The 15,959-nt window shown below is 34.4% G+C and overlaps 1 protein-coding gene across 1 annotated transcript; it reads left to right on the top strand.

Moving 5' to 3' along the window:
• Positions 1 to 8,701: 8,701 nt before the first annotated feature.
• On the top strand, positions 8,702 to 11,882 carry LOC114406535 (transcription termination factor MTEF18, mitochondrial-like). Its single transcript, XM_028369262.1, has 2 exons — positions 8,702 to 10,860; positions 11,726 to 11,882. Exon 1 carries the CDS (start codon positions 8,828 to 8,830, stop codon positions 10,541 to 10,543), a length of 1,716 nt encoding a protein of 571 aa, XP_028225063.1. The 5' UTR covers positions 8,702 to 8,827; the 3' UTR covers positions 10,544 to 10,860; positions 11,726 to 11,882.
• The last annotated feature ends 4,077 nt before the right edge of the window (positions 11,883 to 15,959 follow it).

The following is a 15,959-nucleotide window of genomic DNA, read 5'->3' on the forward strand; positions in this document are numbered from 1 at the left end:
CACGACACAAGATTGCATCGTCATTGGTGTACAAATTTTCCTGGGTCAGAAAAGCATCCAATTGTTCATCTGGATTAGTGGTCCCATTATACCACTCCAAGTTGAGTGGTTTCCAACCTAGAGGTATGTCAGATTCCATGATGCGGTCGACAATGAGGTGCCGACGAGTAGTCTGTCTTGCAGGACGATGGATGTGGGAGAGACTTGGATCATCCTGAGTGTTGACTGTGCGTCAAGGGTGTGATTGCCCTTGAGTGCACTTAGGCAATGTATGAGTAGAGTGCTCGTCACCCTGGGGGCATCTCACATGAGCCTCGAGTTGATCATGGTCAGCCTTTAGATTTCTCAGCTCCTCCTCATGGCGTCACTTCATCTCCACAATGCGGTTTTGGAGTTGTTGGAGTCTATTGGTATCTAGCATGGCTGTTGCAGAAGGATTGAAGCCTTCGAAAGGGGTCTCGCGTTTGAAGTAATACTAAGTGCTAACCATGGGTATGAAAGAAAGAAATAACAAGAGACTGTGGGGTATGTTTTACCGTGGCCCCACGGCAGGCGTCAAATGTACTTACCAAAATATGGAGATAGGACATGTTAGGGTGGACGTGGCCAAGGTAGGCTTCTAGACTTCGCACGTTGACTGGAGAAAGACCTTTGTTAGGAGGACAAGAAGGGGGACTTGCAAAACAAATGACTTTAACGCTCAAGTAAGTATATGAGTTGGAATAATATAGGGAATAAGTATATGAGCAGGTGTGAATGAGTTTGTCTCAAGTGAGTAGAAATGAATGTGAGTTACGTATGCTTGTAGGTGTAAGCATAAGCGTGTTGAGAAAGTAGAGGGAACCTGGTATTTATAGTGTAGAGAGGTAGCTATAAGTCCTTCTTGATAGGGGTTGTTACAACCTTTGCAAATAATCACCAACTTCTAGATAATAGTTGATAACTTATAGATAGAGTTAGAAATAATGTATAACTTAGAGATAAAAACTAATGGATAATTGATACTTACAAATAATGTGTAGCCTTGTAGATAATTGAATACCTACTAAGATAAAGAGATGACAATATATTCAAATAATAAGAGGTTAGAGATAACCTGTTTGTTAGGAAGTCCGACTGCTAAGGACTGAGTGTCCGTGCTTTTGTACCAGAGCTGGCGTGGAGGGTCAACATGTGTAATGGAGTGTCATGTAGCATGACATATGTACTTTGTGAACCCTAGACAGTACATCATTTAAAGAATTTTATTTTACTTTTTGTCTTAACCCTATAATTCATAAGGAAAAAGACTTTGACTAATCTAGAGTTTAGTATAAGTAAAGTCTGATAAGTAATTATTTTTATTAAGAATCGAATTCGAATAGTATTCAAACAATTCAACTTTAACTTTTACATACAGAAAGAAGGGGAGAAAAATGATTTTCTAATTTACTCCTTTAAAAAAAGAATAAATTAACAATAAATAAATAAATTAGTAAACTATAACCACAAACTTCTTAAAATACATTTTCCTCTAAAAAAAACTTCTTATTCATGATATGCTTCAATGATCTATCTAGGGTGTAGTGCTCACGCCTTGGAATGGTTGTACTTATAGACTTTGGCCAATTTACTTTAGGAATTTTTGCTTTAGTCTGGTTTTTTGGGTCAAGGTGTTATTTAGATAGATAGAAAAAAAATATCGTACTTATTTGGACGAGCAAAAAAGTGGACGATAAATAAATGGATTATGTAAAAAAATTCATTCGAAATAAAGAAAATAAATTTATTTTTTAATATAAAAATATTATTTATTTATTTATTTATGCTTAAAAAATATTATTTAATAATGATTTATTGTAAAAATATTTATTATTTATTTATTTTATGTTATATTATTTATATCACATCTTATTTCTTGCTCTAGATATTTATATTGTTTATAGACATTTTTTATTTAATTTCATTTTTTATATGTATCCAAATAAGATGAAAAAATATTATTCTTTCTTTCATTTTCTTCTACCAAGTAATCTTTAAAATATATATAATTTTCTTTTGTTTTCATTTTTTTCAAAAAAATTCTAAATTTCCCTGATTTAGTTATATAGCAAGTATTAAATATTTTTATATGTTTGAAAAAAATTAAATATATTATTTTTATTTAATAGCAGTACTTTTTAAGGAGATAAAAAGATTTATAATATCACATCCAATGTGTATGCTTAAATAAGTTATTGAAAGTTAAGAAACACTCCCCTTTCTACGGGTTTCTCCACTAGAGTCTCTCCTTAGGTTAGAGTAGACGAGTTGATAGTTTGTTATTTAATTGAACTATTTAAATAAATAATCATTGTTTAATTGATTCTATTAATAAAAAAATTATTTTTTCAATCACAAAATTTAATGTGGCTCAAGTTAAATACTCAATCTAGTAACTTTAGCATTTAATTTTGTGTGTAAAATTCTTAAACTTATGAGATATTGCGGGACTCACAGATTTAAAATGACCAACTCGTTTAAGTAATCTTACATTATAGATACTCTAAATTAGTTAATAGAAAATTACATTACACTTTCTTTAGCTCAGGCTCAAGATATATGATTAATTTGTTTAAACTTATTTATTAAAAAATATTTACCTCACTAAGAAAATAAAAAGCTATTTTATTAAAATAAATATTTTTAAAAAATAAGTTTAAACAAATTGACTCATAATTACTGTGTTTGTTAAGACTGTTTATACTTAAAAAATAGTTTTCTACTTATTTTAAGAAACAAATCCTATCTTCTCATTAAACAAACACTTTTTTTAAAAATTACTTATTTTAAAAGTTTAAAAGATCAATTTGTTCAAACTTAAAATAAATAATTTCAAAATAAGTATTTTTTTTAAAAAGTGTTTATTTAATAAAATAAGATTTACTTTTTAAAATACATAAAAAATTACTTTTTTTATGCAGAAATAGTTTAACTAAATACATAGAAAAATATAATACTGTTTATTTTATTAAAATAAGCACCATGATTTTTTGAAAAAATAAACCTAAATTTAAATAAATTCACCCAATATATGTTCTTCAATTTTAGCTGATAGATAAACAAAATTGTTTTGTGTTAAAATTTTAATGGAAAGAAACTAACTGCTCCGGTGCCAGATGCTTATGCCTTTTTTTATTTATTTTTTTACAAGAATAAACTTAGTGCATTTCATTTATGACATGAGAAACAATACAATTTGAAATGTCACGACCCATTCTTGGATCATGACTAACACACAGATTATAATTTTCTTAGTCTGACTAGCCAATGGAAACTTTACTCCAAATCACAATTAAAAAATCAACTAAAAGGGATTATTGAAAATCCGACAAAGTTCCCCTTAAAATCAGGACAAACCTCACATTGAATATATATATATATATATACATATAGATCTAACAGTTAGTTATCAAAGTCAATGATCACAATATATGTCCTTGACATACTATCCAAAATATCAACTAATAGTGATGTTGGTCATACATACTAATAATCAAAGTGTCTCAAAAGATTATAATTACACCATAAGCATATATATAAGATAGGATCATCTACATCTCAAAATAAAAATATTTTCTCTATATCTATTACTACTCTTATCTCTATAGCTGCATTATAGTGGAGTCACAAAAAAAAATATTCTCCAACAAACGCAATGAGGGTCTACCAAAAAGATAAACAAATTCTTGAGTAAGTCAGGAAATCACAAGAAGTCGGCCACTTAACTACCTGTGTATCTAAGAAAAAAAATGAAAGAAGGGGGTAAGTCACGAAAACTTAGTGAGAGCATAAAATACAAAACGGATACGAAGGATAGCACAACATAGCACGGGTCTTTACATCCAAAAAGAATTTAAATGAGATTAAATAAAAGCAAAATAAGTACAATTCACTTTTAGAAATTATTGTATACTCCCTTTGAACTTTTGGAATTGCATGTAAACTTGTATTCAAGAACAATAACTTTGTAAACAAACTTTCATTCTACTATGTGCACATAGACCACATTATCTCTTCGTTGTGGTGAATGATAATTATAGAACTACGACATTTAGCTCGTGGGTTACATTATCTCTTCATTCCAGCGAATGAAAATACACACACATATATACTATGAGTGTTTGATTCATAGGTTACACTATCTCTTTGTTGTAGCAAACGGAAAACACACACACACATACTATGAGTATTTGATTTATAGGTTATATTATCTCTTCATTATAGGGAACAATAATCAATCACAAATCACAATAAATAAATAAAATAATCCAATATCCACTCTTAAAATACCTTATCGAAGATCTCAAAGAATAAATTCCAATCAAGTGAAAATAAACATTTTACTTCATTTTCAAGTACTCTTAGAATTTCAAAGATCACAAAAAATATGTTTTGGAGTTTACTTGCTTCTCCCAAAAGAATTTAAAAATGCCGCCAAGTAGGTTAGCTACTCACAAAAAAAAAGAACGTTATCAATGTCTTCCAATGCCATCGGGAGGATCAATCACGGTATTTTCCACATGATCTAAGCATTTAAAATAAAAAGAACAAGAGATTAGGCAAAATTCTCAAATTTAGCATACATAGAATTTTGAGGAAACCACAATAATTCCTAATACTTAATTTTCTAACCCTTCTCACACAACCCATAACTAACCTATGTTATAAAATACTCATCTAACTCAATGGACTATAAATTTACCTTAAAGAGATCAAATAAATTTTTTTTAAGGAAATGAGTGATATTCCCTTTTACTTCAACCACCTTCCCATGTTTGAAAGTGACACAAGGATGTAATAAACTTAATGAAATTTGGAATAATAGAAGAAAATGAGTGGAAGATTGAGAGATGAAAAAATGGAAAAGAAGAGGGAGGATTTGAGAGATTGGGAGTGGGTTCTTGAAAGAAAGAAAATAGGAGGGGGCTTTGGGGTGTTAAAATAGAGGAGGGGTGATTTTTTATTTATTTATTGTATGTATATAAAAGAAAAGTGAAACGGTGGGTTTTATGAAACATGATAAAAATCTTGAAAGCTAGCATATGATATTAATGTCCTTGCTAAAGAATGGAACAACAATATTCACTTCCCTCCTAACAAAATTTACCCATGAATTTGGAATAGTGTTAAGTAAATCTCTACATTTATATAGAAGCAAATGAAAATCTGAAATTCCTGTAAAGTGTACTGCGATTTCGTCCACAACTTTCTTGCAATCGGATTCAAAAATGATGTTAGAAAGATCAAGATCTTTTGCCCAAAGTAGACCATGTATTAGACCACACGCTTCAGCCTCCCTTGGTTCTGGATTGCCACTGAAAAGCAAAGTGCTTGCTGCAATGAAATTTCCTGGGTCTCCTTTAATGCAGACACCAATACCAACATTCCTCAAATTTTGAAAGTGGAAGCATCGATGTTGCACTTGTAATTATGTCTCTCATGTATTATGAAAACATTTTCTTTTCATTGAAGGAAAAAATAATACAACTTCAAATGTGCCAGAGGCAACCTAGGCCATAGGCAGCTTGTTTAAACTTAAAAAAAAACATTTTTTAAAATGTTTTTTCAGAAGCATATAAGATTTATTTATTAAAAAATAAAAAATTATTTTCTTTTAGAAAAAAATAGTTTAGATAAATATAAAAAATACATAACTGCTTATTTTATTAAAATAGTATATTTTTTTTTAAAAAAATAAACTTAAACAAACGACACATATAGCTTTATTATGACAAGGTTTTAAAGTTTTATCTCTATCAAAGCTCGAAGTGAAAAGGATGTGATTTTTGTTTGTTCTGAAATAAGAATGTAATAGAAAAGTTAAAAGAAAAAGGAAACCTAATAGGAAAAGGAAATGTTAACACACATCATGAATAGGAAAGCCAATAAAAATAATGAGAAATATAAAGGGACACATGACTCACACCGTAATTAAAGTCTTACTTGATTATAGGAATGAAAGTTATGGAATAGTAATGTGTAATTAAAGTCTACTAGTTTTAAACAAAAAAATATTAATTGTACCCAAAAAATAATATAAGTATACATTGGTATCCAAAAAATAATATAAGTATATATACATATAAGCCTATCAGACTTTTTAATAAGCCCAAACTTGGTTTATTTAATTTAATAGGTTTTTAAAAAAGTCTGAGCCTAACCTTTTAATTAAATAGACCAGTTCAGGCCAGACTTTACGTAGGCCAGGTTATAAGCCCCTGTAGACCGACCTGGCCTATTCTCACCCCTACTTGTGAATCAACCTAGGCCGAACACTAACGAGAACAACCGGAATGTTGTGCAAAAAATCTGTGAAACAAGATTCTTTTTGTTGTTGTTGAGGTTTTTTGAATTTTGATAGCTATGCTCCTCCTTCCCATTTTAACATTTTTTTGTTGAAAAAACAACCTTTTAATTATTAAATTTTAGCCCATCATTTACATTTTGTCAAAATCTTCAGTAGGCCCCTAGTTAAACCAAGGTAGTTGCTATTCACACTGCCCATACTGCTAATGGCACTACCCTTGTGACTGCCTTTTAATCATCTAGTGAAATTACCCTTTTGATGAAACACAATAGAAACATGTTTTTGTTACCTAAATGGGGGATGAAAAAAGCAAAATACAATGAAAACACAATTCTATTATATAAGTGTGCAACAAAGTCGTGTTTTTATTGTAATTTTTTCCCACACTCATATCGACAACAAAATTGTATTTCTGTTGTTGAATGGGGTGTGAAAAAATAAAAATAACCAAAATACGATTATGTTGTACAATGTACAATGGAAATCATATTTTCATTTTTTTCATCCCGCGTGCAACAAAAATACGATTTAGCTATACATTGTACAACAATAGAATTGTATTTCCAGATTTTGGCTTGACAATCCTTCCTCCCCTTCCCTGTAACCCCTTCCCTTCCTTTTAGATCAAGCCAAACCCTTCCTCACCTATCAGACCAACCCAAATCGAAGCATCTACTACCCTTAACCCTTCCTCCCCCCATCCCTTCCCAATTGACCCCTCAACAACACAGATTCAAAACACCTCGCTCCAAACCTATAAACCCCGGAACACATATAAGAAATGGTGGATTGTTGTGGTGAGGTGCACAAATGACACAATGGTAGAGGGGGGCGCACAGGCGAAGGCTCAGAGGTTGAGGTTGCGCGTGTAGGGATCTGTTGGACCATGGTGGTGCTGCCAACATTGGGATTGAGTGTGCAAAGCCTCAAAGGTTTAGACTTAGGGAAAAGATGGTGCAATTGGGTGGTGGCGTTGTGAGGAGGTCGTGCGTGACGCAGTGCCACTAAATCTTGAACGTGACACGACATGAAAAAAAGGAGGGGTGGCATGACACGATGACACAACTGGAGGAGGGTGACGCTACTTGTGGTTAGGGGAGTGGGAAGTCATAGGGGAAGAGGAGGGATTAGGGGGTGTAAGTTTGACTTGTAGGAAAAAGAGACATTTCATCCCATTTGGTAGTGTCAATAGTAAATTTAGTTGTGACAATAACAAATTTGGGTTGAATTGGTTCATTACACATACCCTTTTTTGTTAAGTACACACCAACACTTTAAATTATATTTTTATCCCTAATCTTGACTCATATTCTTTGATGGCGTGACATGTTTTTGGATTATCATTATGATTGTTATATTATCAGTTAATGTTGTTACTTGATAGCAGGGACTAAAACTATTAATAGAAAAAATATAGAGATCAAATACACTAAAAAATTGTTAGGGCCTAAAAACAAAAAAAATGAAAAAATTAGGGGGGCAAAAAGATATTAAATTTAAGTCTTTTGATAATCAAAGTCTTATTTCAATTTGAACATTTCAACTTTAATTTTAATTAAATAATAATAATAATTGAATCACCCATGCGGTCTTTGAGAAAAAAAACGATATTTATTACTTGATGACTTTGTTCACTTGTGAGATGGTTTTTTCATTTAAGTTGTGTTGTTGCATGATTTTTTTAAATTTAAAATAAACACATAATAATGTTTAAGTACCATGTATTTTAATAAATCAAACGAATCTTTAATGGACCTCACTTAACAGTTGAACTAACTTAGTGATGAAATACACTGTTTTGGGATTATTTTTGTTTTTAATTTTCCTTTTTCCCAAGAATAATGTAATAACACTCATCACAGACTAAAATAGTGTTTTATGCAAATTATAAAAAATAAATTTAACAACCATCCATTAGTTTATTCCTTAATTATACTTTGGTTTTTTTTAGGATAATTATACTTTGATTACAAATCATTGTAGCAAACAAAAATCATAAAATCAGATTTTTTTCCCCCTCAATATTTTAAGCATAGAAAACTAAATTAAGAGAGTCTTTTTGGTGAAATAATTATCATTAAGAGAGTCAAGGTAATTTGGTTGAATTGTGTACTTAAGATGCTGTAAATTTTTTATGATTTAAGTTCAAATTTATATGGATAAAAAAATCATTAAATCAATCAACTCACTTGTATAAAATAAAATACATTAATTATTTTAAAATTTAATAAATTTATTATACACAGTGAACTAAACTAAATTATTATGTATTTTTTTTAGACATATGCATTATTCTTTTTATCTATTTATAAGTTAGAAATTAATTTGATAACCTATATCCTAGTATCGTATTTGTGAAAGAAGAGGAGGTATGAAGAAAAAAACTTTGAAATGTGGCAATGCTTGGGCAAATGCAAATTAAACATCTTTGAAGAGAGCAGTTGAACAGAAAGTAAAGCAAAAAACCCTGGCTTGAGTTTCAGAGCAAAAAACAAAAACATGTCCCTCCTCCGCCATGTTTGCACAACCTCAAAGCTCTCAGCAGCAGCAGCAGCAGCAGCATCAGCAGCATCAACAGCAACGATGGCGATCCCTTGGAAGTACAAGAAGTTCGCCATATCACAGGGTCAGAAGTCCCTCACCGACTACCTCCACGCCACGCGCAGCATCCCTTACGCCTACGCCAACCAAATCGCCAAGAACTCCCTCACTTCCCTCACCACCCTCATCACCACTCTCGGCACTTCTTCCTTCTCCCCTCTCCACTTCCCCCACAACCTCAACAAGTTCCTCATGTACCACCCCATCAACGAATTCGAGTTCTTCTTCGAGAGCATTGGCATTCACCCCTCCAACTTCCATTCTCTTTTGCCCCAAGACAAGTTCTTTTTCTCCCAAGATGATACCCTTTTGAGTGCTGCTTGTGTTCTTTACGAGTTTGGGTTTCCCTGGGATAGGCTTGGGGTTTTGTATGTGGAGAGTGGCTGTTTTCTCAATTGGGGTGCTTCTGAGTTGAAGGATAGGGTTTGTGGGTTCAAAAGGTATGGTCTTTGCAATGAGCAGGTTGTTGGGGTGTGTATGGCTTTTCCCTTTGTGTTTGATGGCCAAAAGGGTGATGATGAGGTTGAGGCTTTGTTTCGTGATCTGGGGTTGCTGTTTGGGGAGTTTGGTTTGGCTGAGTGTGTTGAGGGGAAGGGGAACTATAGTGTCGATGATTGGATTCGGGTGTGTAGGAAGATAAGGTTGTTTTATGATTTGAATGGTGGGAAGAGCTTAGTGGAGCTCATTGGAAGGAACAATGGTGGTGGTGTTGGTGTCATTGTGGAGCATGGGGAAGAGGAGTTGGTTCAAGCAGCTGAGTATTTTTGTAGGTTTGGTGCGAAGAAGGAGGATGTGGCACGATTGATTGTAGACGGACCGGAGTTGTTGGAGCTTGATTTGGAGGCATGGGTGGTTGATGTGGTGAAGCTGTTGAAGTACTTTGGAATGAGATCGGATGATGTCGAGGATGTTAGGAGGGATTATGCTCATGTATTGGGGACAGTTAAGATGGGTAATCTGCCCAATGTGATGAGAGCGTTAGGTTTACGTGAGTGGTTCTTTGATAAGATCAACGATGGGAATCATCAATTGTTAGTTAGTTTTGTCACGAGCTGTCCCGGTGAATTCCAAGATGAAGGCTATCTAGGTCGTTTGAAGGCGATTCAGGCATCAAGAACCCCAACTCACAACATTAGCAAGTTGAATTTCTTGCACGCCATTGGCTTTGGCGAAAATGCTTTGACCATGAATGTGTATGCTCAGATGCATGGAACAAGTGGCAAATTACAAAAGAGATTTAATTGCCTTCTACGTCTTGGGATTGAATTTTCGAAGATCTGTAAGATGATCACAATTCATCCTAAGATTCTTAGCCAAAACCCTCAAAATTTAGAGCAAAAGGTTAATTTCTTTTGTCAGGAAATGGGATATTCACTGGAGCATTTGATCACTTTTCCAGCATTCTTGTGCTTTGACTTAGAGAACCGCATTAAGCCTAGGTACAGGTTCCATATGTGGATTATGGAAAAGGGTCTGTCTTCCAAAAATTATTCCATTACAAGCATGGTTGCAACAAGCGACAAGAATTTTGTTGCTCGCGCTCTTAAAATTCACCCAGCTGCTCTAAAACATTGGTTTGAGCAATTCTATCTAAGAAATTTGCCAGTGCGATGACAATGATTTTTTTACAATTGTGGTTGTCTATGAAACTCGAGCAATTATTCCAATTGAATTTGCACAGATTCTTAAACTTGGTTACTTCCTATATTTTGGTTTGGAGTTGAAGACAAACCTTTTGGATGTTGTTGGAGAAGTTGTGAGAGAGGTGTATATGCTTTGCAGTGATAGTGAGACATCAAGAATGGCCTGCGAATTTCTTATTATGCTTTACTTCATTTCCTATGACCTGATCTCAGTTCTGATTCAGAGAGAAACAAACCACAAATTCTGCGAACCATTAGTTGTGCTTCTTCAAAGTGATTATATCATAGGTAGGCCGACCATTTGTAAGTATTTGTACTTTTAACATGACTTCATTGATTTGATACTTTCAAATGAACTTGTTTTTCCTTTTAAATTTTAAAATTGTGTATATGATAAAATAATTCAGTGCAATTTTGATGGCATGGTTAAGGCCAGAGGTTGGCTCATATACTGGTACTAAACTTTATTACATTCTAGAAGGTTTAGAATGGGGAGAGTCTACCATAACCTTTAGAATGGGGGGAGTTTTCCATTACCCTAAACTTTTAATCATAAAAACATTTTCAGACATTAAGAATATTGAACTTAGCGCATGTTTGGAATATCTTATATTTTTCCTCAAAATTTTATAATGAAAAATGCTGCAGTGAGAACCTGTAGCTGAAAAACTGTTTTTGTAAAATTAAACAAACCAAACATATGCATACTTTCTCCTCAAGGAGATATTATTAGATCTCTGAGAAACATCTATGTGGACTCTAAGGTTTTACCATAGAAGATCAGATTATCCTAATTATTTCCCAATATACTTGTTAACACTAACAATCTAAAAATATATTTCCTAATGAGTAATGATATAGTTGTTGAGGAAGTGGATTGGATGGGAACAAATGTTTTAAGTATTTATTTCTCTTCCTCTCTTGGATCCAGTGTTGCTTATGAATAATAGTATTGATTTTATCATTCACTTTTGCTTGTCTTTTCACAATTTTTTTATTTGGTTTCCTCTATAAAGATTAGTTGTTTATCTGTTATCCAGAGAGTTGGTAAAAAAAGTCACCAGAAATTCTAGAATCACTTAATATCTTCACTTTACAGTTATTTTACTGTAGCAAAACGGGGAAATCTAAATTTTGATGAATTCATTTTCAGTGAAGGCAAGGAACTGAGAACAAATCCATTCCTCTCTAGGTAGGATGAGGGTTAGGGAAAGGGAAAGGAAGGTCTAGAAGGTTACTTTCTATTATATGTAACACCTATTAATGGACCCCAAGGTGAAGAATCAATGATATGAAGCCTTTTTATACAAGACCATCCAATCGTTCCTGAAAATTTGCATGTTACCATATTTTATTAAATACCATTATGAAAAGTTATAAGAAATGACATGACCTAAAGTAATACTAGGTGCATTTTAAAGCTCTGCTGCATGTTATACCATAGCAACCTTGACCTGCATTTTTGGCAGAAAAATGATATTTTTGTCTAGGATGGAAGATTGTACAAATGAATGCAAGCCTATGTCAAGTCATTCTGGTTCTAGATTTCTGAATGTTCCTTGGACTATTTCTAGCTCTTCTAGTGCTTTTGCGGGTCTTGTTTAGTTGTTTTACCTTGTTTCTGAATACTGTTTATGTATCAAACATCTTGTGCATTGACTGTCATATGATTTTTTTAAAAGTTTCACAGAAAATCAGTTTGAAATTGACTTAAACTAGTATCGGCCACAGTGAAATATACTGCAACTTTTATTATTGTTGTTCAGAACTGTCTAGTTCTGGGGATATCGTTGGAAGATTTCTTTTACTAAAATCTTATTTATGTTGGTAACTTATTTGGGTGATTATTAGTATTTTAGTATTGGAAGATATCTTTATTGCAGGCCTTGGAATGTGGAAACTTATATTAGGATAATTTTTGAATGTTCGATTCTTTCCTCTTTGGTTTTATTTAATTTTGTTTAGATTTTTGTATATTTTTTTTTGATCGGCAAAGATATATATATATATATATATATATATTAAAAGGAAGTACCAGAGGTACTGATTACAGGGGTAGAAACCATAAAAATGGTTCCTCAATCAGACAACAGGAGTCTGAATAGGAACCATACTATGAAAAATAGATTATACATCTGCTATTGACCCAAATAAAACTATCCCCTACTGCTGCAAAAAACCTTGTCGGAGGTTACTCGACCATTGATTAAAGTGCATTGTAAAATCCTTCTCCAAATTACAAAGCCAAGTCCACATTAAGAAAGTCGCATCTTCAAACAGTTTGTTTCCATCGAATGTTGCGTCGGAGAACAAGATTCTGTTTCAAAGCTGCCAAGTAGACCATGTTACAGCCAACCACCAATACTGTCACCTCTTTACCCTGATGCCTTCAACCTGCAGAAACGAATGTTGAAGGAAATGGTGTTTTGTATTTAATGGAAAGGCACCCTTAATATTTATCCAAGACATTGTTTCCCACCATATAGGTTGGATCTTAATGCAATGGATAAAAAGATGGGATGCATCCTCCTCCACCCTTCTGCAAAAAGGACATGTCATATCCAAAATCTGCACTTGTCTAGCTCGCAGATTTATCTTTGTGGGTAGCCTGTCCCTAAATAACCTCCATGCAAAAATCGCGGTTTTACTACAACAACAACAACAACAACAACGCCTTATCCCACTAGGTGGGGTCGGCTACATGGATCAACTTCCGCCATAATGTTCTATCAAGTACCATACTTCTATCCAAACCATTAATTTCGAGATCCTTTTTGATAACCTCTCTTATAGTCTTTTTGGGTCTTCCTCTGCCTCGAATTGTTTGTCTTCTCTCCATCTGGTCTACTCTCCTCACTACAGAGTCTACCGGTCTTCTCTCTACATGCCCAAACCACCTAAGTCTATTTTCCACCATCTTCTCTACAATAGGCGCTACTCCAACCCTCTCTCTAATAGCTTCGTTTCTAATTTTATCCTGTCTAGTCTTACCACACATCCACCGCAACATCCTCATCTCCGCTACACCTACTTTATTCTCATGTTGGCTCTTGACCGCCCAATATTCTGTTCCGTACAAAATCGCCGGTCTTACCGCAGTCCGATAAAACTTTCCCTTTAGCTTGATCGGTACCTTTGCATCACATAACACCCCCGAATGCTTTTCTCCATTTCATCCATCCTGCTTGAATGCGATGATTCACATCCCCTTCAATTTCCCCATCATCCTGTATTACAGACCCAAGATATTTAAACCGTGTGACTTGAGGGATAATATGGTCTCCTATTTTCACCTCTGAGTTAGAAACCCTCCTTCTTTTGTTGAACTTACATTCCATATACTCCGATTTGCTTCTGCTTAGGCGAAAGCCATGTGTTTCTAGAGCTCGTCTCCAAGTTTCCAACCTCTCATTCAACTCCTCCCTCGACTCTCCAAGGAGGACTATGTCATCTGCAAAAAGCATGCATCTCGGCGCTATCTCTTGGATTTGTTCCGTGAGGACATCTGCAAAAATCGCGGTTTTACTAGGAATCTTTATTTTCCATAGCTCCTCAAAACAATCCTCCTGGCTTCTAGCTGCTGCCTCCTCCCAAAACAGTGAATAAGCGCTATGTGTAGAATATATACCCGATGGATCTTCTGTCCACTCCCAATCATCAGATCCATGGTGCTGAATGGACTTACCTTCAACTTCACTAAGGAAAGTGATGGCCAAGTCAATTTCACTGTCGAACAACGGTCTTCTCCAATTAAAATTCCACTCCCAACCAGAATCCTTGTGCTTTCCCAATTGTCGGATAAGCTGGTGTTGCTGAGATGAAATCATATAGAGTCTAGGATACTTTTCAAATAATGATTCCTCCTGACAAATCCACCCATCCTCCCAAAATTTTATCTTATCCCCAACTTCTACCTTCCATTTCAGTCCATTTTGTAGGACCTTACCATGGTGTGAATGATGAATAGCCCTTTTTAAATCCTTCCACCATATTAATTCTAAATTTGACCTGCCCTCTTCGTCCAAACCCCTCCACCCCCCGTATTTAGCCTCCAAAACTCTAGCCCACAATTTCCCTTGGTGCTGCAAAAGATGCCACATCCATTTACCGAGAAGAGTAAGATTAAACGTATTGATATCTTTGATGCCGAGACCCCCCTTGTCTTTGGGTAGACACACTGTTTCCCATGAAATTCACGCAATCTTTTTGTTGTCATGTCCCCCTCCCCATAGGAATTTGTGTTGTAATTTGACTAGCTTGTCCATCACTGTTTGAGGCACCCTGAAAAAAGAGAAATAATAAATAGGAATTGATGTAAGCACCGATTGGATAAGTGTCACTCTCCCCCCAAAGGATATATATCTCTGCTTCCACCTAACTAGTTTTCTCTCACATTTTTGGATAATGGACTCCCACAAATGATCCCGCCTCGGATTGGCCCCTATGGGTATGCCAAGATAAACAAAAGGAAGAGCTAGCAAGCTGCAATTCAAATAATTAGCTGCTATTTGCTTCCACTGATCAGTTGTGCCAAAAGCGCTGAAACAGCTCTTAGCAAAATTGATTTTTAAACCAGAAACCAATTCAAAAGTCCTTAGGATAGCTTTTATAGCTTTTACATTTTCCATAGTAGCTTCCCCAAAAAAGATCGTGTCATCTGCATACTGCAATATGCTAATGCTTACATTATTGCAGCCAACAGGGAAACCTTTGTACATATTTTCCTCCACAGTTGTCCTCATCAAAACGTTCAAAGCTTCCACTACCTCATTGAAGAGAAAAGGTGCTAAGGGTTCCCCCTGTCTAAGACCCCTTTGGGGTAGGAACTCAGCCGTAGGGCTGCCATTCACCAAGACTGAAATTGAGGCAGATTTCAAACACCCTTCGAGATTTTTGTGTATTACAATCACTATTTGAGATGTTGGAGGGTGATGCTCCTGTTTCTTACTTAAAAGTAACACTGCATTCCATTATGGCCTTAACCAATCTTGAGTAACAAAGCAGCTAACAGAGAAGTTCATTCTTTCTTAATAGTAACACTGCATTCCATTACGGCCTTAACAAGGTAACATGGCAGTTCATGTATGTACTCACCCAAATGCACACTCTATTTCTACATTTTTTTCATCTGAACCTGTCCTATTTTCTATTTTCTTTCATTTTTTCAAAAATGTCTCTTTCTAAAAAATTCAGAGAATCAAGGTGCTCATTGGTAACCTGAACTTCCTTCAAGCTCTGACCCATTAAACTAGAAGATTATTCTTTTCTTGTGATCCATTTCTCTTGCATCTTCATGTGCAATGCCATATTGTAATGTACAGAATATCTGATTCTCCTTATTAAATTTTGTTTAAGCTTATTGTTTTATGTGTGTGCTTTTGTTTCTG

This window comes from Glycine soja, chromosome 3, assembly GCF_004193775.1.
Source record: "Glycine soja cultivar W05 chromosome 3, ASM419377v2, whole genome shotgun sequence".
Lineage (NCBI taxonomy): Eukaryota > Viridiplantae > Streptophyta > Magnoliopsida > Fabales > Fabaceae > Glycine > Glycine soja.